General features: G+C 38.9%; 1 protein-coding gene across 1 annotated transcript in view; it reads right to left on the reverse strand.

Annotated features, from left to right (window-relative positions):
• FRK (fyn related Src family tyrosine kinase) overlaps window positions 1-26,787 on the reverse strand; it is a 49,728-nt gene extending 22,941 nt beyond the window's left edge. The window contains exons 1-3 of the mRNA XM_074150901.1: window positions 26,715-26,787; window positions 26,357-26,630; window positions 3,586-3,707 (exon numbers count right to left, since the gene is read on the reverse strand). Coding sequence (XP_074007002.1) covers window positions 3,586-3,707; window positions 26,357-26,630; window positions 26,715-26,787 — 469 coding nt within the window. The remainder of the gene's footprint in view (window positions 1-3,585; window positions 3,708-26,356; window positions 26,631-26,714) is intronic.
• Between the last annotated feature and the right edge of the window lie 802 nt (window positions 26,788-27,589).

Consider the following 27,589-nt stretch of genomic DNA (forward strand, 5'->3'; position numbering starts at 1 on the left):
ACAAACCATTTACATTGTCATTTAATGCAATCAGTCTTTCAGATACCATTATTCAGTGAGGGGGGAAGTAGAGAGCCTCCTGCTATCATTGGCAATGACACTCAATTAAGCTGAGCACATCTAAATTATGGCTTTTAATTAAAAAGAGGCAATGTCTAAGATGGCACCAACATGTTTAAAATTTAATACATTTCACACCAGATGCTGGAGTCATCAACATAAAAATCTGTCAACAACATGTGCATTTTTAAAATGGGAAAACCTATTTTTAAAATGTCAAACACTTTAAAATTATAGCAACACATCTCAGTGGCCTATCTGGTTTGATGTGCTTTCCATTTAACCATTCACAGTCGAGAAAAACCTTTCTCAATATGACTTTTTGTTTTTAATTTAAATAGTCATTTATCATGTAAATTTTACAAATTGTGAGTTTTCCCATCAAGGCAAGTTAGAAGTGAAAAGTGCCATTTTAATGAAAGGTATGGATTATTTCTTTTTTTTTTTTTTTTTTTTCCTAAGGACATCCATTTGTCTCCCTCTTTAACATTAACTCTCTTACAGATTTCTCATGAGTAGAAATCAAGCATGAAAATCATAAAATCAGTTTATGGGTGCTTGGGTAAAAATCTCTCATCCTTTTCTACTTCTTTTCCTTTTTAATTTTATTATACTTAAATGTTAGGCTGGACAGAGAGCTACAGTATTTTCTTAAAGACCTTAATTCTGAAAGCCAGGTTGTCATTCTTCTAGTCATTATCATCTACCCTGGAGTGAAACCAAATCAGCAAAGCAGGTAGAGCAAACCCAACCAGTTCTACAGAGGATGGGAGTTCAGGGGTCTATTCTTTCTGCACTGCAAAAATTGGAAACCGAAATTAGGGATATATTCCAAAATATTAGGTTGTCACTTCTCCCCTGTCAGTCTATCAGCTACCATGGAGAGATAGAAGCCATCCAAGAGCTGTTAAAAGAAATACTCCTGAATCACTATTCCTCAAGAAAACACTGCTTTTCTGCCTCAGCTTTGAGTGTCTCATAACTCCTTCTGATGGAACAAAGAGGAGTCAGAAAAACTGCCTTCTCTGTAGCATCTGGTGGACTAAACAACCTTCCTTTCAAATAATTCTCCCCACAGTACAATCCACTTCATCATTTGCTTTAGATTGCGCTAGTTCTCCCAAAAGTAGACATAAGTAATGAGATTATGGACATACAATGTCTGGACCATTATGTCCTATACTATTAGGTTGGAAGCAAAAAAACTTGCACAACACAAACAGAAACCATTTAGTCAAACCTATTCAGTAAGCAGCAAATAGTATTTAGCTCTTCAGGATGAAGTAGCATGTTACGGCTAAATTACGTTCAAGCCTGGGAAGCTGCTAAAGGATATGGCTGCAGTGGTAAATCATGCCATTAATACTCACTGTCTACAAACTGCTTCAGAATTTATTCTCTTTCTTTTCCTAAAAAAGCACAAATGTTTAATAAATCTGAGATGACACAAATATGCGTACTCAGGGGACAACCCATGTTTGTGCATGAAGGAGAGCTGGCTCCTGCAGCTGGAGCCTTGCCTTTGTGTATATTGTGTTCTTCAGCATCACTCTTCCCTTCCTTCATCAAACAAACCAGCATGGAAGAAATCCACACTGATGGTTTCGTATCTTGCTGTTATCAGTCATCATCAAATCTCCTAAGCTTGTAAGGAAACCTGAAAAATGTCTACCACAAGCTTTTATAATTGAATCAAATATACTAAATCTGACATAATATAGTTTCTATTCATGATTTCTAAGGAAAAAAAATAAAGAGCAATATCAAATCTCATCCTACCACAAATGCTGGCCTAATATTTATTTCCATTCTCTTGGGTTTTTCTCTGTGGCACTTCATAGTTTAAATAAGGTAATGCTGCCTTCCTGTTAGAGAAGTATTAAGGATGCAGAGTGAAGAATTAAGATTTTGAATCTTTCCTAGAAGGCTACAGTTAGAGAAAAGAAATTATATTTCCACCCCTAGGTGCACAACACAGGATTTTTCATTGATTTTTAGTAAGGTGGTGTGTGTATTCAAGTGCCAGCATTAAGCAGATAATATAGGCCTATGTATCCTTCCCTGCGTAACACCATGCTGTTATCGGTCTCGCCCAGTCCTTGGATGAAATCAGTTCACTGATGAAGAACACTTGAAGGAAGCTGAAATGATGTAAGACAGGGATAAGTTGGCATATAGATGCAGCAATAATACAGCCCTTGGATAAAAGTGCGAACACAGAGGGGTCAGTTCAGTCACAGTTTGGGAGCAGTCTGATTCCTTGCTGATGTTATTTTTCTTATCAGAGCTTCTTGGCAAGAACAAACTTCCTCGAGGGCAAACTGAAGACTATGGAATGAATTCTCCCAGAACTGTAAATATCGTATTTATTTCATAAACTTCCCTGTATTTCACTCCACAGGCAACATATATTTCTTTGTCTTGGCAATAAAAAGCAACCTTCCCGTTACCACAAGACGTTGCAGGTATATAGCCTTTATGATTTGGAAAAAGAAACCAAGAATGTGTCAAAAGTTCATTAAGCTGCTTAATGTGTTTCTGTGTAATGCTCAGATGTCTGACACATAAGCATCCACGCAGAAGAGGAGTCAATATGAAACAATCTGGTTATGCACAAGACACCTCTCATTTTACTGACATAATTCTGCACATGACAACTTACGGTTTATTCACAAACATCAAGAGTCTTCACTGGTGTATGGAACTATATAGGTGGAGCACATTAGGAAGTTTGGGTGTAAAGCCCCATTGTCTTGGGAACATTATATTCCTGACTCACACTTGTATGACAAGTTTGATAGAAAATGTTCACAGAAAAAAACCAATGAACAATCATGTTTATTATCTAACATGGCAAATATCTCTGACATTAAAAAGATGATGTACGTATATGTGAGTAAGCAAAATTACTATCAAGTAGTTGTCCTTACCCTATAGTCTTTTGGATTCAAATAAAGGACTTTAAGTACATTTCAAAACCCATATCATCATAAATCTAACTTTTTACTGATGTTTACAACTAACTTTTCAATGAAATATGACTGATTCTAAGTTAGAACTTTGACAATCTTCCTATCATTTTGCCCCTGAAAACAAATAAATATAAACCTAAGAGTGTGCTCTAGCAGAAATCTAATTTTCTTAAACTGCAGATATCTGCCAACATGGTTTGATTTTTATTTTGTGTACCAATCAGAACAGTAGTGTACAACTGTAATGTATTTTTCGGCATTTTAATCATGAAAATAGTTTCTATGTTAAGGTAGCTGGAATGCTAGAAGTACTGATCATAAGAAAGTTAATTTCTCTTCTGAGCATATTAATAAACAAAGCCTACGAAATAAACATTAGTAAAAACCCAAGTGACTCTTGCCAAGTTTTCTTTATGTATCTCCTGAGAAAGAAATATTATCATGAACTTAATTTCATTTTCATGACCACATTTTATTGTTCTCAAAAATGAAAAAGTCCGAATCACCTGAGAAATTTTGAAAACATTGCTTGAGACAAAAAATGAGACTATACCTGAAAGTGAGTATTCGCCTTTTAGACTTTCGCTTTCTCGAATTAGGAAGGCTCCTGCTCGGTTTCCAGGGTATGACAGTTGTCTTTCGGCATCTGCTCGTTTGACTGGGCCAAAAAACCATCTGAACAAATAAAAAACATTAATTTTACCAGTCAGTGAAACATACCAGGAAGACAATTTAGCTTTTATAAACATGCTACGTATTTACTAAAAGATAATCTGTGCTATGCTAATTAAATTCCAATAGCATGGGGGAAAAAAAAGCCAACAAGAACTACACAACAAATTTATTGCTAGAAAATATTGTTTACACATTTGAGTGAAATCTGGATTTTACTGCTGATGGGAAGCCCTACTGATTTCTAGGGAACAAGAATTCAGAAGTGACAGACTGGCCTTGTCCCAGGAAAAATTCACCAAGAAATTTTGCCAAGGCTGCTGTGGTAGAAATTGATGCCAAGTCCATTGATGCCACTTGAACTATGCAGAGGTACAGGTATGTGCTAACACCTCAACATCTTAAAAGTGAAAGATCCCCGAAACTGCAGAAGGGCTCTTAGGTTCCAAGATGTAAACCACTCTGCAGCCTTCCCCATTCCACTGCCTCGTTGGTATCTCAAATGACTTACTGGCAATTTTTCAGCTCTGCTGCTGTCAGACAAACAAAACCAAGATGTCCCTCAAATACCTGCAAACATCTCAACATCCCTGTTCTGTAATAATCTACTTCTATCTACACCTTCTAAAACATATTTTTCCTCTCTCACTAAACCCTGTACTTTACAAGGACTTGTTTAAGCAATAGTTTTAGTTTGCCCCTCTGAGAGTGCTATCTAGCTTTGTGCTGAGTGTAAATTAAATGGAAATAAAACTGAGATGAGTCAGCATTTTCAGCTGGGGCGGCATTCAGCTTCCATCCAACAAACATACGAAGCTCTTTCCAAGATTAGCTCCACCCCTCATTTGAAGCAAATGGTGATAAATTGTTTTCAGAAACATGCCATATCCTCATAGGAGAACTCCTTTTAAATTAATCATAGCTAAACCTATTATGCAAACTTTTAAGATAAATCAATTGCAGTATTGCACCATAAGTAAGTTGCCTATTCAGCTAACTACTTGATCTGTTAATTATGAGTGGAAAGTACAGAAGGAGTCATCAACAAACTGCTTTAGTATCTGTAAGGCTTGAAATCACTAGGAGGAATGGAGGAAATAAATGAGAACATTTTGGGTGACACCTTGGCTAAGCAAGCATGAGGAATGAAGAATGGTTTTGTATGAATAAAGAGGAAATAAAAAGAGGCAAATACAGATGGCGCTGACCTAAACTGAATATGCTTTATTAACAAAAGAAAGTGAAACCCAGATTTTGGACTGCATTCCTATCCTCTAACTTGAAGATGATTTGGATAAAATAGGTCTTAATACACATTTGGCAAGGAAAGGAATCTCATTAAAAAGCTGGAATTTGTTAGTAATAATTTTAATTAGTTAAACATACTAATTAATTCAACTAATTAATTAAATTGCTTCATTAATTAGACTGTAGAAAACTAAGTAATCAATGTGTCCAAATCCTTGTCTGAGGTTCTAATCAAAGGAATGAGAGGAAAGAGTACAAGTTCAACTCTATTCAAGTCCCAAAGAAAATTGGTCTACCCTAAAAACTGAATAAGAATCTTTCTGACATTTCTAAATACAACTGCTCTGAGAATAACATCTGAAAACTAATAAACTATATGATCTCAAAAATAAATGAACTGATATTTTTCTCCTTGAATTACAAGATATCACTTAGTAATGTCCAAAGTGACTGATTCTCATAAGAGTGTATAAAAGGTGTTTAATTTTGTGTCTCCTTTCTTCATGGTTAAGAGAATAGCATCCTTTCAAAAGGATTTCATTTTGTATCAAAGCCAAAGGAGCTTCCAATTAGCAAGATCGAATTTTATGTTCCAGATAGTCTTTACATGACATACACTGCTAGTAGCTCATATTGCTAAAGCTGAAAAAACAAGCAGTAATACAATGTATGCAACAAGAAGAAACTGTTAGGTTATTTGGGAAATACAATTTAAAACAGTATTACACTTGTGTATGTAAAAACATATCTACAATACAGAATATTATTTTGGGAAAAAAAAACAGCATAAGCACATACTGCATTTGGGCATATGTATCTGTTCCTTTGACTTGAAAATATTTCAAATTATATGTTTATTGTTTTAGGTTAGAAAAACTTTATTTAAATCAATATAAATTTGCCATTAAGGTTTATATGGAGAATATGTAACATGTAGGTTCTGACTCCAGATAAACATAGCAGTTAAAAAGATCTTGACTTGCAAAATAAGATAATTAGAGCAACAGTATCTGAGAAGGTAAGAGTAACCAAAGCAATTATTATGGAAAGCAAAAAGTGGACTCAGATTGTATATTACCTCATTTGCCTGACTTCATATGATCTGATTAATATGTGTCAGAAAAATACAATGAAAATTACTTTTAACAGCATTTGAGTATGGGATTCTTAGTTCAAAGTCATTGAGTTTGCAATAATAATCATACAGTACCAAAAGCAATACTGGTTGTGAAAAAATAGCCCCTTAACCTCAAAGCAAATAATTTACTGTGTTATTCACTTTTTTTAACAAAAGCACATCTAATTTTGCAGTACCATTTCCATCATAAATGGAAGTTTAAATTCCTTTTATAAAGCGTGAAGGGCTTATTTCAATTTCCAGGGATTGAATTTACGCTTCAAAAGTCTTAATATTTTACTTCATCCAAAAGTGTGTATTTTAGAAGAAAAAGTACTCTAAAGAGTAATAATGAATCAAAGTAATTGCTCACCATGAGATATTGTTCTGTGGGATAGGAAGGTCAAACCAAAACAACACCCAATTCTTAGTAAATCTATTTGGTTTTTATAGCTCAAAGTTAGATGGAGGTTTTGAAACAGAGCACTTGGAAAAACAGGACTAAAACATCAAGCGCCATCCATTGCACAAGTTAAGTAGTTAACTAGCACTTTCTCTGACTTCAGTGCGCTGTATTGGCCCCACACAGCTCAGGAGAAGGTTGCATTAGCAATTCATACACAGTTTCACTCTGAGCTTCATCTCACAGCCAGATCACTTGGGTCACAATTATCAATGCAGGCTTAGTAGATTACCAGGTATGGCACAGATGAGTGCATTCAGACTTCAGCGTAAGTTTCCATTTCTAGCAGGAGCTGTCTGGTTAGTACAGAAGTAGTGCTCTTCTGTCAGGAACATGTTTTCTTGGCCAGAACTGCGTCCAACACCCCATTCTTTCTCCCTTTTCAGTGTAAGATGACAGATCTGCTTTTTGGGCATTGTTTCTAAGCAGCTTCCTCAAAATCCTGTTTCCACCATCATTCATACCTCTCAGGAATCCCTTTATTAAAAATTCCATGCTACTTCCAGGTCACTTCTGGCCACCTTATATAGGAGGACTTTTGGGACAGCAAAGATCACTTTCATATAGGTCTATAACAAACAGAGTCTTCCACGGTGCAGATGATGCCCAATACTAGAATACCAGTGCAGTTCATTGTGGTCATTCAGAGTGTAGTGATCCCATGTCTATCAGTCTTCAGTTCCACTGGCAGGTTTTTGACCACAGGATGGACACATGTGTCATAGCAGGCTTTGTCATGGGATATTCCCTGACATGACAGTATCATTACTCCTATCCTATGACCCTTTTCTTCCAGCAAAGGAAAGGTTATATCTTCATCAATGTGAATGCTGGTGGTTATTCCTGAAGGGCAATTTTTTTAAGAAATATCACCTATGTTCACCCCTGCCTCCCCATTCAGTCCAGCTTGAATCAAAACGGAGTCGTGAGCTCATCAGAAGTTGATGGTGTCACTTGGCTCCACCACCATCTTTGCTCAGAAGTTCTCTGTCCTCCAGGTTGCAATGCACTTCTGATCTCTGTCTAAGTGTCAAAACCACACTTACCTGGCTCTGCTTTGTGTCTCCCTGTGCTCTGCTACATAAAAATCAGCTAAAATAAAAATAGTTCTACTTCTGTACTTTTTTTCTTATAGCAGGAAGATATGGCAGGAACTTTTAATCTGGAAGGTGGAAGACAGGAAGAGTAATGGGGGCCAAGGGTATTGTATGCTGCATAGCCTCTGACAGAATCACTAAAGCAAAGAAAGATAGAGAGGAAAAGTTCTGCAATGCTATACCACTGGCAAAGTTTCCAGTGCTTGACAACATGCCTAGAAGATAAAATCCCAGTGGAAAAGCAAAAAGCACAAATATCCCCATCTAAAAATGAGTATGCAAAATGAGTTTTCTTCCCTTGCATTCTGTTCCCTCTCATTAATGAATATCCCCTTCCGATCATGTCACTGTCATTGGTGCAATGCACTCACTTGAGGTAGAGACTGAAGATTTAACAGAGGATCTCAACTAATCTGGGAACTACAGGATCTGTTTCTCTCATGAAATTAACTCTATCCAATACCCAGAGTTAAACTCAAACAAAAGGACACCCAGCCACAGTCCAGATGAAAAAGCTGAGGGAAACATTTTTTGTCAGCCTAACATTCCTTGGGGAGCCTTCTTACAGCCCCCAGCTCCCCTCTTACACTGGAGCTTTATGTTTGGTCTCTCCTAAGTCCCAAACACACGAACTCCTAGTCTAAAGCAAGTTGTATGCTGAGCTTTAGCCAGAGCCACCCAGTCATGGGCTAGACAAAACACTTCTTGGCAGCATATCCTTTCCTTGGGCAGTCCCTTTGAAGCCCTACTCAACAGAAACTCTAAACTCATGATCAAGGACTCCGTGTGTATCCTCCTTTGGGATGCGGATAAGATCTTCATCACTAAGCCAAACACCAGCTGCGACCTTTGGCTTGGAAATTTCAGCAGATCCCTCACTGCTCTTTTGATATCCACACTGAAGTCCAGCACTGAAAATGATGTGGGAGTTCTATGTCACACATTTCCATTACGGCTCACCAGAGCACAACTTCCCACTTTTATCCTCTGCCTTTACTTAGATTAATATGTACAAGAACAAAGTCAGAATTAGCTCCACAAGGTCGTATCTGAAGTGACCGAATTTGCTTTTATAACTAGCTGTAGCTGGGATGAAGGCGGATTATTGTAGTTTCTCATTCAAGTTGCAGGACACTGCAGGTAAGATAAGGCTAAAGGCAGAGGTCTGAGACATACTCTGAAGTTTGTGAATGCCCAACTGAAAGGGAAAATACTGAATGCTGAGTCAGCAGCAAGGTATAATCGCATATAGAAACCATGATCATTACAACAGGAATATGAGGGGAAGAAAAGGGAGAAAAATTGCTGAGAAGGACTACATGCCAAGGTCATTCAAAGAGCATGGAGGTATAACACAAGAAATAGTAAGAAATCAGTCACACGAAATTTATTTTCAAAAACACTGAAGATGTTAAAATGGACATCATGATTCTATCTTGGATCAGCACTTTGTGGCATGAGGGCATCTCACTTCTCATTTTTCTTAAGTGCTTGCAACTGGGATTTACCCTCTCATGTTAGGGTAAATCTCATGAGACTGCTAAATTTCAGCAGCTGTGAGGGTTCTGTTTCCTGACCAGAACTCTCCATTATGGAAGAAATTATCATGACAAACAGGTTAGCTGGCCCTCCAGTAGATCAACTGGATTGTGCTAACTGTGTCTGTAGTGCTAGGCTATGATGAGAATAGAAGATTTTCTGGACTAAGGAGAGTAAAGAATTACTGCAATTAGAGCAGTCTTTGGTGAGGAGAAAGAAAAATAGATACTGTGTATATATATGGAAAGCGAACATATCCCAGTTTCTTCTGGAATGCAGAAAGCTTGTGCAATAGCTAAAACAAATAAAGAAAAGCTTCAACGGTATATAAATTTTAAATGCCTCAAAATCTACAGTCATAGAAAGCTGTAGCTGCAAGAACCCCAAAGCTAGGAGATGGCAGCATTAGTAGTTTTCATGGCATCCACTCAGCCATTTTCAGGAAAATCCAGCGCGATACCATCTTTAATTACATGGCCACATCTACTGCTTCCTCAGTGTTAATATGAATGCTGCTTACTGAATAGTTACCCTCTATTTTGTTTTGTCATTGCGTAAATGGAGTTTATTTACCGCACATTGTTTAGTCTCTGCTCTCAATACAAGTCATAAAATTACATGAATGGCTAATTTCCTAGCAGCTTCTATTATAGTGTTCATGACTATAATATCCGAATGCTTTACGAACATTCCTTAATTTCCTTTTGCACTTTTGCTTGTACAATATTTTTTACAGTGAGAAACATCACAGAAAGGGACTAAAGCAGTAAGACATTATTGTAAGCACTTTCTACTAATTTTGGATGTCCAATTTGAAATGCCTAGGGCCTACCTTTCAGGGAATTTAGCATCATACAGTATGTAGCAGTTTATTCAGAGATCAATAGCTGCTCACTTCCGTGTCACAGAAGACAAGGAGAGATGCATGGAAAACTAAAGAGGCAGAGAAAGAGAGACAGAGAGACCCTCCAAGGTCTTATTCAACTGCTTTCATCACATGAGCATCCGGTGATCACTGCCCTTACTCAGCACATGGAAACCTGAACAGGCTTTCCTGCGGCACTCTTCACTGCCATCATCCCTGCAGGACAAAGAGGGCTGCTGAGACAGCTTTTAATCCATGCCAGGTTTGCAGTCTGCTGTGGGTAAACATCAGTGCAGAAGCAGTGACAGAAGTTTACCAAGGGCACCACCAGCACATCCCCTCTGTGCTGAGGGGAAGGCTCCAAGCACTTGCTGGGTTTTCCCAAAATATCAAAAATATACAAAGCAGTTGTCATATTCTAATGAATCTGTTCGGTCACCACATATAAAGTGCAATTTTATTTTCATAGGCTTGGTTAGTCTAAAGCATTTTTTTTTTTCTGAGATAGCAAAAAAGCACACACTTTTAATATAGCAATCTCCCCTACCAAATACCAAGCTTTTCCTTCAAAGTACATGCTCACAGGATTTCTCATATTGTTCTGAGCCACATTTTTTGCTTTCTGGCAGAAAGAGGCGGCTTGTGCCTGGTACCAACTCTGGAAAATTCACATCCAATCAGGTAAAGCCTGGAAAAATTACAAGCAACTAAACAAGCTCTTATGATAGAAAATATTAGGCTCCCTTAATTATAAGACTAATGAAGTAATATAATTTCTCCCAGGGCTGACATTTCAAGAAATTAGGAAATATCACTTCAAAGTTGAAAGCCTTCCAGATATAACATAGTTAAGAAACAGATGTGCTTTACAAATGATGAACTGCATGCATGAAGGAGAACATGGGAGATGAGCACTGGCTGCTTCAATTTTCCCTTTATACTCTACAGTGAACCCAATGATGGATTTGAAAAAAAAAAAAAAGCCAAACAAAAAAAGAGAAAAATCTGTAGTCAAGTTAAACCATGAAGATGGTTAACCTCCCAGATATGGCACAAGAATCTACACAGTGAAAGGTCCAGGATTACTCTAGGACTTGCAGACTTTCACCGCACAGAGGCTGGAAAACCTAAGATCCGGGTTCAGGTGCTTTGGAAACAGAGCCCTTCCTCCTTACTTCCTTCTACAGGCTTGCCCGGGATTGTTTTTAATGCTGTCTGTCTCTCATCCGCATTTATTATCAGATACTGAAGGATGCATGGGACAAGGATAAAATTTAAGAGGAAGGAATTTAAAGCTAATGATAAAAGGAATGCATAGGACACTGCAGGAGGGAGGAAGAAAACAGGACAGTAAAAATTCAAAGCAGAGAGGACTGTAGAATAGTATCAAGCAGATGGATGGGGAGAAGGGAGAAAGCCAGAGCTAACAGGCAACAATGACGAGAAAATAAAGACAAGACAAAACTAAGGACTGCATTTATTGCCCAGGGGCTATAACCTGCTGCTGCCTGAGCTGCTGCACCTGCTCAGAAAAGGCTGGTTTCCAGTTTACCCTGCTCCCACAGGGCATGTGTCTTTGGGGAAACAGTTTCACAGAATATCTCCTGAACCAATTTCACAGACCAACTCTCACTGTAAGGAATGCTCTCTACATATCTTTTCCCTTTCCCATTCTTAGTTCATCACACCACTCATGTTTGTACTTGCCAAGGGAATACATTTATTTTCATCATATATTTATTGACTAAAGGTCACTGCTAAATGTGCTGGTTTAAACCTTACTCACCAAAGTACCATTAGCAACAAGTGAGTCAGACAATCAGTTAATATCAGTTAAAATCTTAACACACTGCAGAAAGTACCTGACTTGGACAACATTTGAAACAAAAAATCATTTAAAATGTACGTGTATAGTGACACAGCTCAGTTCTGATTACTTATTTACCATAATCAGAAACTAGTTTCCTCCAAGTGAAACTAGAAATTCAGGTTTTCGTGGATGGTTATGTAGGTCAGTACACTTAACCTTTGGCAGCCACAATGGATTTGCTTCATACATAAACATCTGAGTCATGAGTATTGCTCGGATCCTTGTTATTGAATAACTTATCACAAAGTGTAACAAAGACTATCCACACGCATTGTGTGTGGGGCCCGGAGCTTTTAAGTCTTTCCACAATAACAGTAAGTGGAATAAGTCCGGTTTTCTTTCCATGGGGGAAAACATGGAACATGTGTACAGTTGTGAAAAACTAAAAGCTCCTTTCTACACTATGTAAGCAGCAGAGATCTATCAAAACAACAGAGCAGCATTAGTTTATGTTATATACATAATGTACATATGTAGAAGTCTGCTGGTATGTTTGAAAGTGACAGTCTGACTGTAACAACACATTCTAAGTTCCACCACGTTTTCTGTATTTTAAGATCGACAGAGTGACTTTTCCCTAAATAACCATTACAACGCGAAATACACAGTTTTGGAAAATAACAGATCCCATTTTACTCTTGGCTTTTGGATAACATTTTGCTAATGTTCTTGTCAACAAATTATAGCTGATTGGTTGGCGTTTTTCCATAAATACTAAATTTATGTTAGACTTGAGAGTTTTATTGGTGAGATGGCAGAATATAGGAAGTGATAAAGGAAGAGAGGAAAAAAAAAAAAGAGAAAGAAAATTAAATTATACTTCTCCATATATTTTCTGAACAACATATTATAGCTTAACTTGAAAAGGTATTAAATGTGAAAAATTTTCACATTTAAGGGTTTTTTTAGTTCTGTTTTCAAATGGAGTGTCCAGTAAAATATAAGCATTTTTTCTTTCATTATTGCTCAGAAAGGATTAAGTTACTGAAAACAAAATACAACCCTTCGTTTTGTTTGAGCCTATGTTAAATATTTTGATTTCATACAAACTAAAGTGATGGACTCTTGAGAATCATCCCTGCATCTATCTTTCAGGAAGAGGATGCCATTTTTCCTTTTTCTCTTCCCATACTTATTTGCTCATGACCAAGAGCACTAGGACACAAGTGATACATTCATCCACACAGCAAGGGATCGTTAATTAAAATGAGGCAATTTAAACCTATGTCTCTAACATACCATAGTCACTATTTTGCTGGATATACAACGTGCATAGTAACGTGGAGAACACACATCTCCCTGTAACAACAGAGGTAGTCATTTGGGGACCGAACTACATGAGCTACTGCTAAAATTAGGCAGAACCTTTGCTACTTTTTCTTTTCAGCAAGATGGGAAATTGCAGGTTATTGGTAGAAAAAAATCTTTATACTTGTAGACTCAAGGACCAAGTTTGCCACACTTATATTGCATAGTGACTTTTTAAAGAAATGGTTTTAATTTTACTACTTGCTGAAAACTTGACTCTAACACTGAAGAGTAGCTTACTCCACACAACACAATGACTGCAATGTAACCACAGCAAATGTGTGAAAATACCACCTGTCCAGACAGACGGACTTTGTGTATACCTGAGACCCAAAAGGAGCCCCAGGTTGCACGAACAGATCACCGGGGGAGCCCAGCTGAAAAAACTGCAGGAAATTATCAGCTTGTGAGAAGAGGGCAGCAGGTGTCAGAAAGGACTCCAAGCCTCTAAAATCTGTTTGGGTGTAAGAATTATCTTTGTTTTGTGTTACTCCATTGTTTTTGTTAGAAATAATAAACTGTGCCCTACAGTAAGGGCCTGCCAGGGCTTTAGGGACTTTTACAGTAAGTAACTGTGTGGGATTGTTTGGATAAGCCAACGTTCAACAGTGAGTAAGTGTGATAAAACCCACCACAGAGGTAGGCATTTCCTCTTACAGTCTAGAAGAAATTTACTGTCTTGAAAACGTAAACACAAAGATTACTTGGGCACTAGTCTAAAAAAATCTGTGACACATCGTGTATAAACCTCTTTAGTAAATACTTCAGCAGGCCATAACCATACTGTTGTACAATTCTGTTGTAACAGATTATGCGTAATACTACACTAATTTTTCAATAGTTGATATTAGCAGTTGACTGTGCTGGAAACATGGAAATGAATTTGCTGTGAGTCTGCTTCAGGATGACAAACCATTGCACCTTTGGCTACCCCGCCACTCACTAATGACTGGGAAGTGACTATTTCTCCTGTAGGAACAGTATTACAAGGCCAAGTGATGAGCTCTGTAAATTAGCATAGCTCACCCAATACTAGTTTCAGTGCACAACAGGAACAAAAGATAATAAACCAGCAACCAAATCACAATCTGACTGAGTTCATTTGAGGAAATGTCCATATATAAATCTCATCCTATGAGCTCCCACTTCGCTATTGCATAATTAATTTCAACATTTTCATTCATTCTCCACAATATTGGTCATCTGCATGCTGCATTATTTAATCTGCTCTGAAGTTCTTCTATATGAGAAAAAAACCTCGTCTTATTATATTACTTTTTCTGTGGTGTTTTAGTTACATAAGTCCCTGGTATTTCTCCAATTTAAGGAAATAAAATCAATCATCGAAGTTTGTTCCCAGTAGTGGTTTTTTATCTGTATAAGTACTTCATTTCATTTAAAACTTGTTCTAAAACAACTTGTCTTTGGAGTCAATAAAAGGCTACCATTGGCTTTAATGGGCATTACTTTGGGATGTTGGGTGTGAAATACAGACATATAATCATCTCTTTTTAAAAAAACCCACAAGTTAAAGTATGTTCCTCAGACCCTATTTCTGCTGCATAGAGTCTTCCAAATAGTGTTGTAAAATCTTGCATCAGTGCTAGTACCTGTATGCATCTGTTAACACATTCACGAACAAAAGTACTGATATACTACCATAATATACTCTAAAAGTAGCAATAACTCTGCTATTCATAATAACTGAGGAACAAAGTTGAAACCTTGAGGTAGCCTTAATGTTAGCATGGTACAGAGAACACTAATAACATCAATTGATTTAACATTAAGGGAAACTCAAAGGGACAAGAAAACGTTCAATCATATGTTCACTTAAACCATTACAGCTTCCAAAAGCACTCAATTGATTTTCTTGAGAAAATCATTCCCGAGAAATTATTTTCTTTTCTCACAGGGAAACTCACCTCAGTACAGAAGCAATACAGAAAGCCTTGGAAACAAAAAGCCTCTCTTGCCTGCACAGGACACTGGTGGCAGAGCAGATCTCTCCATCCATTTTGTGCAGAGCTGTCTCCTGGACATTCACGTACCTCCTCAGCCTATTGCCAGAAGTCTGAGTAGACTCATGCCCTCTCTCGGGTCAACTTTCAGTGGAGAACAACCAGGTCACTCTGTCCCCAGTGGGACTCAGAAAGGAACTGTACAGTCTGGCACCCCCCAGTGACCCTGAGCCAAAGAACAGAGTGGTTCTTTCACATGGGTACAAGTTCCTTAACCAAATGGTCTCCCAGTTTTCAGGGTCACTTTTTCAGGGTGACAAATGGAAGGGTAACACCCTAAAGACACCTCTGACTTCCAGAAGTAGAGCTGGACCACATTGAACTACATATCAGTATGTGCACTATCAGCCCAAGACCCACACAAATGGTTTGTTTTCTAAGAGATCACAATACCCTGTCATAAAGGTGCGTCAGCATCAAAGGAGGTTTCTGACTGATTTTTCAAACACTTTAGCTCTGTAATAAGAACGAGATCTCATTTTCTCTTCTCTTTCCTTGCAGGTACTCAGAAAAATAATAATTATCTTTCCAAGCTTATGAAGTTGTCATTCTGGAACAGCAAAAAAAATCATGTAGTTTTCTATTGATAAAAATTATACGGATTCATCTGTGTCAGTGGCCAAGAACATATACACACTGCCAAACATTCGTAAGTCTGTAGGAGTTTGGGAAACGCATACAATAAAAGGAACAGAAAGCCAAGACTCGTTTTTTGTAGTAGAGGTAAAGGAGACCACTAAGAGGATTTAGGAGCAGCCACCTCCTCCAGCCACTATGGCCCACGGACCTCCTGCTTGGCTGCTCAGCCCAGGGACACAGGGTCTCTGCCCACGCTGAGGGATGCGGCTGCCACTTTCCTGTTTCAACCTGCAGTGAAACTGAGCATGTGTCTCAGAGACCCACAGAGAGGACGTGGATGCAGCCAGTCACGCAGACAGCCACAGCCAAGGCACTGCCTTCAACAGCAACCATGCACAGGACTCACATAAAACACAAGCACAGTCCCCTCCTCCTCCTCTTCAGATGGCAGAGCCAGAAGGTGACTAGTGACAGCGCACGCACACTCTGAATTCACAAGCACATTTGTGGATCCCCTCCTCAAATACTGGCGCAGTCCATCTCTCCATCCAACAACTCTGCCCTGTTCCCAGTCCCTCTTACCCACACTTGCCTCAAGTTCACCCATCCCCCCAGCAGCCGGTTTCAAGCCGTACCCCAGTGGCTGGTGGCCAAGACCCTCACCCACTCCAGCATCTGGCACTGAGACCCCCCCTTGCTCCAGAGGCTGACACCACAGGCCAGGGGCACCTATACCCCAGCTCTGACGCCGGTTGCTAGCCCAATACCCAGTCACACCAGTGCCCCCAGTAGCTAGCACTTGGTCCTTACAGCATTTACACGTGGGACAGAGGGTGAGGTTACACAGAGGAATAGTCAAGAAAGGACTTAATGAGAAGACAGAACAGAGTGTGGTGACCAGGCCCAGGGCTCAGCCAGAGAAGCATACTGACTAGCCCCCTTTTACACATGAACAGCACAATTTATACCCATTTCTGTCTACCTCCTCTTTGCTCCTCCCTGCTACCTTTTCCCTAAACCTTGACTCATCACCTGACATAGCTCCACAAACTCCTCCTCCAACATCCTGAACCGCAGATTTGCATCCTTATCAGCTGCAAAGTCCAAGTTTGACCTTTTTTTTCTTGATAGCCCATCAATTAGTACAGCTGACTGAGATTATTTCTAATGATTGTCTTCGTTAACTTTAATCAGTCAGGTTTGGTGTCTCTATGTGTTTGCCTCCCTCCTTTTCCTTATTGGCGAGGTCTTCAGATAATCCTCCTGAAACATTCCCATGTTTCACCCCATATTGGTAAGTGTGACTAAGCAGGCTTGTTTTTATCACCACCTCCCTTCTCACGTTTCCCTCAGATTTGTCTCTGCATATTCTTGCACGTGTGTGGTTCCTTACACCATATACCCTTAGAGGAGCAGAGACACCTTCCATATACCCTTACAGAGACTTCCACTAATTGAAAAGATCAGTAGTCTTAAAAGGAAGATTGAGGTTTGTGAGTTCTTATCGTTCCTGAAATTTATGGTATATATTCATTCCCACATGTGAGTCTCAAATTTCTTTTTTTCTCTTCTTTTGCAGCAAGGTTTGGAAAGGTGTACTGCAAAATAGTTTGTACTATAAATACATTAAAACATTATTAATTAAACTAGCAATATATCTGCTTTAGTGAGAGAAAGCTAAGGGAAAATGTTTACTGTTACTGCAGATAAATTTATAATGTAAACTATTATAGAAAGTAGAGTAGCCTGCATCGAAGTAATGACAATGTCAATTACTGCAATCCTTTATGGAACCATTGCTTATTATTTAATTCACTGTTTTGTTTTTCCAGTTTTCATTAATTAAGATTAGTGTACCAGCACAGAAAAAAACATATATATTTCTATCTGGTTTAAGTGGTAAAGAAAAGGAATGCATTCATGATCAGTATTTTGTTTGATCTTCTGAAAAGCTAATTCTAGATGAATTCTAGGCATGTCTGGAGAACTGAAAACTGCAAAGATGTAGATTTCCATTCTAATTTCTTTTAACTCTTCTGGGTTGTTTTACATAGTTATGAGGTGCAAAGCTGAGTGTTAACATTTAAGAAAACTCCAATGAAGAATAAACTTCTTAACTAAAGAAGTTTAATCTCTCATTTATAAAGTTCTAACACAAGAAGGGTCTTCAAATATGTCCCATATGGTTCTATTGAAAAATCACTGAAAATTGTTTTTTCATCTTGCATGTAGTAGTAAACATGTAATAATGTTTTGCCATTTTTAAAATAACACCTAATAAATCACATTCTTTCTTTGTTATGCATACTTTGCTTGTGTAACTTGAAAATGAACACAACATTTTACAACAGAAAAACATCTGAATACTGAATAATCATATTTTCTCTATGAATCTGTTCTAAAATTAAAGTGCAGATAAATTTTGTGTTATCTAAACTAGGCTACTGGAAGGCTGCATCATTATTATAATTTTTGCAGCAGGTATCTCTGCTATAGCCTTATGTTAGAAGATAATGATCTGTAAGATCATAGAATCATAGAATGGTTTAGGTTGGAAGGGACCTTAAAGATCATCGAGTTCCAACCCCAAGACACAGGCATGGACACCTCCCATTAGACCAGGTTGCTCAAAGCCCCATCCAACCTGGCCTTGAACGCTACCAGGGATGGCACATCCACAGCTTCTCTGGGAAACCTGTCCCAGCATCTCACCACCCTGATAGTGAAAAATCTCTTCCTGATAGCCAATCTAAATCGACCAGTTTGAAGCCATTACCCCTCATCCTATCACTACGTGCTCATGTAAAAGTCCCTCTCCAGCTTTCTCATAGGCCCCCTTCAGATACTGGAAGGCCACTATAAGGTGTCCCTGGAGCCTTCTCTTCTCCAGGCAGAACAACTCCAATTGTCTCGGCCTTTCTTCACAGGAGAGGTGCTCCAGCCCTCTGATCATCTTAGTGGCCCTCCTCTAGACCTGCTCTAACAGGTCCATGTCCTTCTTATGTTGGAGTTCCAGAGCTGAATGCAGCACTGAAGGTGGTGTCTCATGATACTGTAGTAGAGGGGCAGATTTACCTCCCTTGACCCGCTGGCCACGCTTCTTTTGATGCAGCTCAGGATAGAGTTAGCTTTCTGGGCTGTGAGTGCACATTGCTGGGTCATGTTGAGCTTCTCATCCACCAACACCTCCAAGTCCTTCTCCTCAGCGCTGCTCTCAATGCATTCTCCGCCCAGCCTGTATTTGTGCATGGTAATGTGCATGATAATAACAGGACGTGTCCTGAGTTTAGTTCTACATCTTTGGTAGGAAGGAAAATTAATTGATGGGTAAACCTGTGAGGGTAAAGTCACTGAGGTCTGCAGCCCAGGCTGACTCTGGTGCATTAGGGTAGATGGGGCAATAGGCATGGTCTGTAAAGGAGCAGTCCCTGCATTTCACAGGGACCTGTGCAGCACTAATGTTTCCGTTTCTGCCTATTTATTTTGACCATGGGGTTTTTTGAGTCACTTATGACTAAGCAATCACCAATCTAAGAAAAAAAGCCAAATACTCATTTAAGAATATAAAACTTTTTGCAGAGATGAGAGGGTTTTTTGTGGGTTTGGTTTATGTTTTTTTCTTAATAGCCTGATCTTTGCCTACAGACAGAAATAAAGAATTGTGCAGTGTCAACACCTATGCTTTTGCTAAACAGACTCGATAATAGGTCTGTAATTAGACATGGCAGTGATGTACCCTCTGACATTGCTTATACAACAGTTCCAGCCTCTGGTGAAGTACAAAGGGAACAGATCAAAGAAAGTGGATGGGCCAGTGCAGTTTTCATAAAGTCCTTTCTGAAATAGAATAACGGGGCTAGAGGGACCATTAATTTGACCTTGTAGGGTATCTCTTATATTTTTGTGACTTAATCTCTTCCATACAGATACGATCCTACACAAAGAAAGCCCCAAAGTCCTCTATAACCAACAGTGTTTTTTACACGTTACAAAATAATTCTTCGCAGAGATACCTGACCTAGTTTGTTTAAAATCAGCCCAGCTTTAGGACTTCTTAGCCTGGCTGAACTGTTGGTTACTATTTTTCAGTTCTAAACCTGCTCAGAGATCACGCAGCTTTGCACAGCTCTGTATTGTACTGCACAGAAAGCCATCAAAGAAAACTATTGAGGGAACAGTAACCGTTGTACAATACCTGGTGGATGTTTTTGCAAACATTGCTGAAAACCAGCCAATCTAGGCTAGCACACACAACGCTTATTCCTACTGAGTCTGAAGAAAAAGCATCAAACAGGACTATTGAGTTATTCTGATCAGTGTATCGGCTTTGTTTTTCTAAAAGGCACTATAAAGGCCATCTGGGTTTCACAGTGCCTTAAGAAAAGTTAACTGGCTATGTTTGCAGGTTTTAACTATACTGGTTTTGGTCTTCACAAGATTCATTGTCAAATCTTTCACAACAGGGTAATGGAAACTAGGATGTAATGATTATAATGTGTAACGTACATACTAATTTCAAATAAAGGACAAGGTAGGAAGAAATTTCTTCATTTCTCAGAATTTGAATAGACAATAGTATATTTAGAAAACCTCATTGCCAGAAAATAGGAGACCTAAATTAGACAAGTTTACATGAATTGTTCATCTACAATGCCATAATTCCTTCCACCTCTCTGAGCAGAGACACACATTTTCTGGACATGGGTATACACATGGATGCGTAAATGCTACTGGTACTTGACAAAATCTGACATTTCACAGCTCTGGAAACCATCTTGTTTTGTGTTGTGTACCTTTGCATATTTAAGAAATAAGCATAAATGAAGACAAAGTTTGAGACGTATTTGAAGACATCACCGGAATGTTCAACCACAACTAAAGAAGTTAAGTGATTAAATTCATGGTCTTTTTGTAGTATTCAATCATTTAAATTCAAGAGAGGCACTCCAAAACACGCATGGCAGTTCCAAACTTAAGGTACTTTAGATGCTATGAACACAAGGCAAAAAAACATCAAAAGGATGATCTTCTGGCTTTGCAATACACAGTCTGTCTCACAGTACTGTTTTACATGGTCTTAAAAGTATCAGTCATAAACTTTCTCTATGCTGTGTCTGTGCGTACACACACATGCATGCCCAAAAGCATATACATAAAGTACACTGAAAGAAAAGATGGAATTTCAAATGAGTTCACATACATCCATTTCGATGATTTATAATGAATACATATTTTGGTAATAAAAAACCTTTTCTACCAAAACGTATATAATAGCTTTTGTACATAATGTAACAGGTTCCAAGAATGTGAGAACAACCTACTATTACTTTGTGTAGTCATGTTAGCAATGAACAGTTTTTACAAGTTCATTTTGTTACAAGGGTACTGCTGATTCTGGTGGTGTCCTCAGGAGTTTGTACTGTAAAAGAGAGGAATTACGAGACAGAGAGAAAGACAGCACACAGAAACCACAGCGATTACATTCAGTTTTCTGAGGTACTCAGCAGAATCTAAGGTTTCACTTTAAAAAGAGCCTCTCAACGTTTTGGCTCTAAATACCACTTTGAAAAATGACCCACATGAACCAAAGAAACCCCATAAGCCTGACTTTGCAGAAAGTCTGAAACAGGTCAGCCCAGGGGATGTGCCATTGTTCACATATAGTAACTCAGATTCGGTCAATGTACGCAATAGTTAAAGCTGAGTCAGGTCACAGAAGGTGAAGGAATTATGGAGATTGACAAAAATAACCTACAAGTCACTTCTGCTTTCAAAGGATTGTTTAAAAAGCTCATTGTGGAATTGACTGGTGAGGTTTCATTGATTAGGTCTGGGGCTCGTTTTCCACCAGCTGGGAAATACCTACATAAGAAACCTCTCTGAAATAAGGTATATTTCTGAAACTGGCAAAAGTTAAAAGTAATTGCTGGGATCTTCTTTGACCTGATCTACTAGGAATTTGTGTGGATTTACTTCCCTCAGCACTGCAGTCTTGTGTCAATAAAGTTGGCATGAACATATGGAATTAAGTTGACTTTCAATAAACATCCAATGAGTCCATCGGGATGGCAGGCGAGAACCCCCTTTAACTACAGTCCCCCTTTCCTCTGGAAAACAAGAATTTTTCTTATTTTTGCTTCATTAAAATTAACTGTACAGCTGCGCTGTATTTGTTACCCATAACAATTTGCACTATGTGGTTTCCTTGTTTAGTTAAAACAACTGGCAGTAATAAAATAAGGGCAGGTGAATGCGTTACTATGGTTCCTGTTTATAGTACAAAATAACAGGCACAGAAGAGCACAGAGATAGGAAGGTCACACTCCTTGCCAAGGAAATTTGTATCTTTTAATTCAGATTTTGGTGTTAGTTGAATCACTCTTTCTGATCATCCTTTGTTGGACATGAAAGCTAAATTATGCATTCTTTGCTTTTCTTTTTCTAAATGTTACGTGTCTAAACCCAGAAAGAAGAGAATTCCAAAGTCATGGAATGCAGCAAATACAACCTCATCCAAACTTCCTTAGAAATGAAAAATCTATCTGGCTCGTGGTTTTGACTGCTGCCTGTGATGCAGAGGGAAGAGAAGCACCAAGTGTTCTTACAGTTGCTAATTTATCATTAGCATAGTCTGCATCTGCTTTTGGTCAGATATTACGTGAAATAACATTTTCGCAGTAACAAATTTATTTCCTCATGAAGTGAAAGTTCACTGCATGAGTACAGTCTGCTACATGAATGCTTCCACTCTCCGGCTGCCCTGTCCCACCCCTGTTCCAGTCTCTGGCTGCCTTGTGCCAGGAAGGGCCAGGAGCACACACCTGTCTCCGATTTACGATTTTTTCCCCCGTCTCCAATTCACACAGAATGTTACTGATTTCATCCAAGTCATTCACACTGGAAGGGATCACTCAAGCCACGTGATGGAAGCAAGAGAAACCTCTTTTGAGATACCATGCACCAATACAAAGTATTTGACTTTTGGTATAAGTTGCTTATATAATATAAATATATTAACAAAATATCATATAAACAAAGTCTCTCTCCAACTTTAGCATACGATTCCTACCAATAAACTTTGGTCTGAGGAAAACAACACAGTAATCTCATTCTTTCTCAGTGCTTCTTGAACATTCTGATTGCCAAGGATACACTGAAATTCCCTTTGTTATAAATAGTATTTAATTTTTGTTTTCCCCAGACTGAAGATATTGCACATCCTTCCTGCTCTTTCATCCAGTTATTGATCCCCCTTATCAGCACTACCTCAGTCATATTGGGTGGAGTCAAAGAGACTTCCAGTAAGAACTGTTATCTAAATGAGGACAAGAAAGAAAAGTTTCTCACTTTCCTTCTTACTTTACTTCATTCTCTTTCTTTCCAAGGAAAAGTTCAAAAAAAGCCTTTCTCCCTGAAAAAATTCACAGACACTTCAGCAACGAGACAAAATGGCCTGCTGCAGCACTTGCAGAGAACAACCCATTACCTGGCATTATCATCTGCTGGAACAGACAACACTGATCCAGATGGACTTACCGATCTCTAACTAGCTCTGCAATACAGACTGTGTCAAATTCTTGATAAAAAAAAAAAAAAAAAAAAGGCACAGATATATTTTGTTGGTAATAATCTTGAAGGTTACAGGCAAAACTGAAATGATTAGCAAAAGAAATTTGGCTGCTCTGCGTGCAGCTTTCAAGCATATATTGACTAAACTTACATACTGGACCTGTCATCTCTAAGTCGTTCCATGACATATAGACTATTTCAAGTCCCTCTATCCCTTTATTAAGTGAATTTATGGAGTATCCATGCATGCATATGAATGTCAATTTAAAAAAAAAAAATTTATACACAATCATGCTGAAATCAGTTGCTAAAGAATACGGCCAGTTTTGTTTTCTTCCCAAGCTTTCCAAGAGTCTTACAACAAATCAAGTCTGTTTCCCAGAACAGTTTAGACAGTTTGGCTTGATCTAGTAAAATGGAGATCAGTCCAGAAATAAGCTAAAATTCCCATTCTCTCTGTAGACATATAGAAGCAAGCTGGTGCTAGAGGATGTGCCTTTAACTAGCTCAAAGGCTGCTGATTAGCTGTGCCAGGCAAAGCATAAACAACACACTGCAAATGCATGATATATATGCATTTTGGCAGGTGAACATGTGGTAGAGATTGTAAGTCTTCCATTCTTCATCAGTTCCAGACCATAAAGGACTGGTGTAAAGGATGGAAGGATGCAATAAAAGCTTTTCCTATTTTCACAAATGTCTATATCACAGCCATGAGCAACTGGCCAACACCAAAGAAGAGTGCTAATTAAAATCAAAATTGAAAGATCAAAGAAGTTAAAGTTCAGGCCAAGAATATGATTAAAGCACTGAATTTTAATTAAAGAGACATTAAAATAACTTTTTTTCATCCTCATTCTTTTAGTTTAGGGAAAACAAGGGTCAGTTCTTTAAAACACCATCATTACTGTTGCTCTTACTGTTTCACTTTGATAACAGAGGTGTGAAATATAGGTGATGGGTGAAAGGGAATTCTTGGAGGAAATTACAGCCAGGAATATTCTAATTGGATACAAGGGAAAAAAATCCTTACCATGAGGGTGAAAAACTTAATGGGAAATGGCCCTAAGCAAATGGGTATAACTTTATTTTGGCCATGTTTCTGTTGGGATGACTGGTTCAAATGTCCTTCAGAGGTCCCTTACAACCTGAGTTAGTCTGTGGCTATACAAAAGCATATCTATGTGGCCTGACAGCAGGCAGTCTTAAATACTTATTTTTTTGAAGGTCCCTAAAGCCACCTGACTTAAGAGGAAAATCTGAGGAAAGACAACTTTGTTTAGCCAGATAAGTTTTGGTACGAAACTAAAAACTTGTCTAACATTTTGGAGAAAGGGCTTCACCTGACCTGTAAAAGGTCTCCATTTCTTTCTCTGCTAACAATCTATAAAGAAAAATCTTTTGGCAAAACTTGGTCTCTATTAATAAAGGAAGAAAGATATATAAAAAGTAAAATAAAATTGATTTTGTAACAAGAAAAAACCAGAAGTTATGCAACAGTGCACTTTGGCAAAGTTAACTCCGTATTTGATGCTGAAGGTATAGAAAGATAAAAGGGACCTTAAGAACTGAGATTTTGTTGTATAACTGAGAAAAATTACTTTCAAAGTATTAACAGCAAGCAGAAATCTTAGATGACTTGCAATGACTTGTAATAAAACTACTTCTTGAGAGAGAGCAAAGGCCAAGATGAGTTGAATTAGAGCCTACCACCATTTCTCTAGTGGTTCAGAAAATGCCTTCCCTGCAGATTAATTTCTGCAATTGGAAGAATTCTTTTGAACATGACCATTGAAAGGGTTTTCTGCCTGAATACAGAAACAGAAACAGCTGGTCAGAGTCCTGAAATTAAGGTCTTCAGGTTAGAGGAGAATCTTACAGTTGCCCTAAGATGCCTCTAGCACAAATCCTACAGCTGATAAAAGACTGGCATAATCATATCTAAGCCAATTTTCCTTGCCCTTGGCAGTACGGTCAACAGATCAGATCAGAGATGATGTTTCAGGTCCAAATAAGATTTAACTAAAAAGCTGCAACATCATCCCTCTAAAGTCATTGTTAATTCTGAGACTAATAATGAATGCCATTTCTGCTGTCTCTTTCCACACTGATAATATTGGTCAAAACATACCTCTGGAACTGCAGTCAGACCTATTTCAGCAAACGCTGCCTCTAACTGCAACACACGTAAGTTACTCTGCATCCCAGGCTGACTCAGACCTTACTCATCTTCATTAGGGAGCCAAGTAACTGATTTTATGTGATTTCTGCTTTAGTTCAGAATATTAAATAAGACTCGACATGTTTTGAAGGGGCAGAAAAACATGGGCTGCATAATTAAACTCTGTGAAAGTTTAACAAATTCAATTTGTATTCTGTTGCTATATCCACTCTTTTGCTTTTTGCTCCAGTTAAGTTTGTCGTGAGTAGAGATTTACTTCCAAAGAAGAAGCAAATAATGTAGAGGAAACCATAAAAAAACTTACCTGTTCAAGACTCATCCATCATTTTTAAGAAGATGTAACAGGTATAAAGGCAACTTCCTGAAACTCTGGTTAATTTATAACTGCAGCTGGTTAGGCTGAATGCTGTTTGGGGAAAGGGTCATATCGTTTCACCCTCCGGGAAGCATCCGACACACACTTACAGTTATACAAATAAAAATAATAAACCATCACAGTGGTAACCAACCTGATATTCCCAGATGCTCCTTAAACAGGTCATAAGGGTATATCAGAGAGGGAAATGATTTAAACCAAAAACAAAACCCTCAACACTCTACCTTTTGTAATTGATTTTCATGTGACCACGCTGTCTTTTTCTTGTACGTGCCACCTAGCGCTATTACTGGCAGGACCACTGGAGGTTGAGTGTGGCAGGGTACTACTCAACAGAGAAAAGGCTGTAACATCCTGTCCCAAACCCATTTATCCTAACTGAAAAGAGACTGCGGTGTGCGTTATGTGGGCTACTCACGGCTCAGCTTCGATGCTCTGGTCAGCAGCTATGTAGTTGGCGGGGATGTAGCCCTGGAGCTTGCGGCCAGGACAAACTGACCCCATCGGCAGGAGGAGCCTAGCATACCACCAGCCCTCGTTGGATGCATCCAGCACTTCAAGCTTATCGCCGGCTAGGAAGCTCAGGTCCTCCTCAGTGCGAGCCTCGTAGTCAAAGAGTGCCACAAATTTGCAAATATTCACCAGATGCTGGTCAGGCAGCGGAGGTAAAGGTTTCTCTTTTATCTTATTGTCTCTGTCTTTCTGTCCTGCCTGGAAGTCATGCCTTACCACAGCAAGGTTGGCAAAGACTTGGCCGACTTTCTCATCCTGCTCACTTTCTCTCCCAAAGAATAAGCACGGGATGTAGGGCTCCAAACAGGCACAGTACTTCTGACAAAAGTTTGCCATCCTGTTCCCTTGTGCCTTCCTCTGCTTCTGCTTTTCTTTCTCTTTTCCCACTTGTGGTACCCTTAGACCAATTTTTGCACCATCAACATTCTAGTTTCTTGCAGGATTTCTTCTCCCCCTCCTTCTCTGGTGCAAAATGAACCAACTCTTGGCACAGCTGGAAGCTCCTCGTCAAGCCCCACAGAGAGCTCATTACAGGCAGCTCCTGGATCCGGAGGGAAACCTGAGTATCCAAGTGCCACAGCACATGTGGAGGGAATTTCTCACTTCCTCTTTGAAACAGGAAAGCAACACAACAGCTGGGCTGCGCTCTGGGAACAACAGGGAAGCAAGGAGCCTCTTCTTCCACAGCAAAACAATGAAGTCAGAACATCTAAGCAGAGGAGGCTTCTAGCACTTACTGCTTGGGATGGGTGTTTTCTGGTCTCAGACGGGATCCTGTCATATGAGCAGCAGTGAACGTCTCTGAAGTCTGTCTTGGTAATGATTAACCAAGCTGACCTGTCTGTTTTCTTAGCAGTCTCTGACGTGGACAGCTTGATTATTTCTTTTTGTTTCCTGGTTTGCGCTGCCTTCAGTTCACAGTGGGCAGCTTTTGCTCGCTTGGGGCCGGCAGACGCCCTCACCTGGAGCGCACCTGCGGCTTCTGCTCTCCTTCACACCCGGTGCTTTCCCCTGCTGAGCACCCGCCCTTCAAATCAAATCCTCTGACTTTTTTTTTTTTTTTTTTTTTTTGGTTGAGCTGGGTTTGATACTTCTCACATAGAAAAATAAAAAAAAAGATTAAATGTATGTGGTTTAC

Source organism: Numenius arquata, chromosome 7 (genome assembly GCF_964106895.1).
Source record: "Numenius arquata chromosome 7, bNumArq3.hap1.1, whole genome shotgun sequence".
NCBI classification, from domain to species: Eukaryota; Metazoa; Chordata; class Aves; order Charadriiformes; family Scolopacidae; genus Numenius; species Numenius arquata.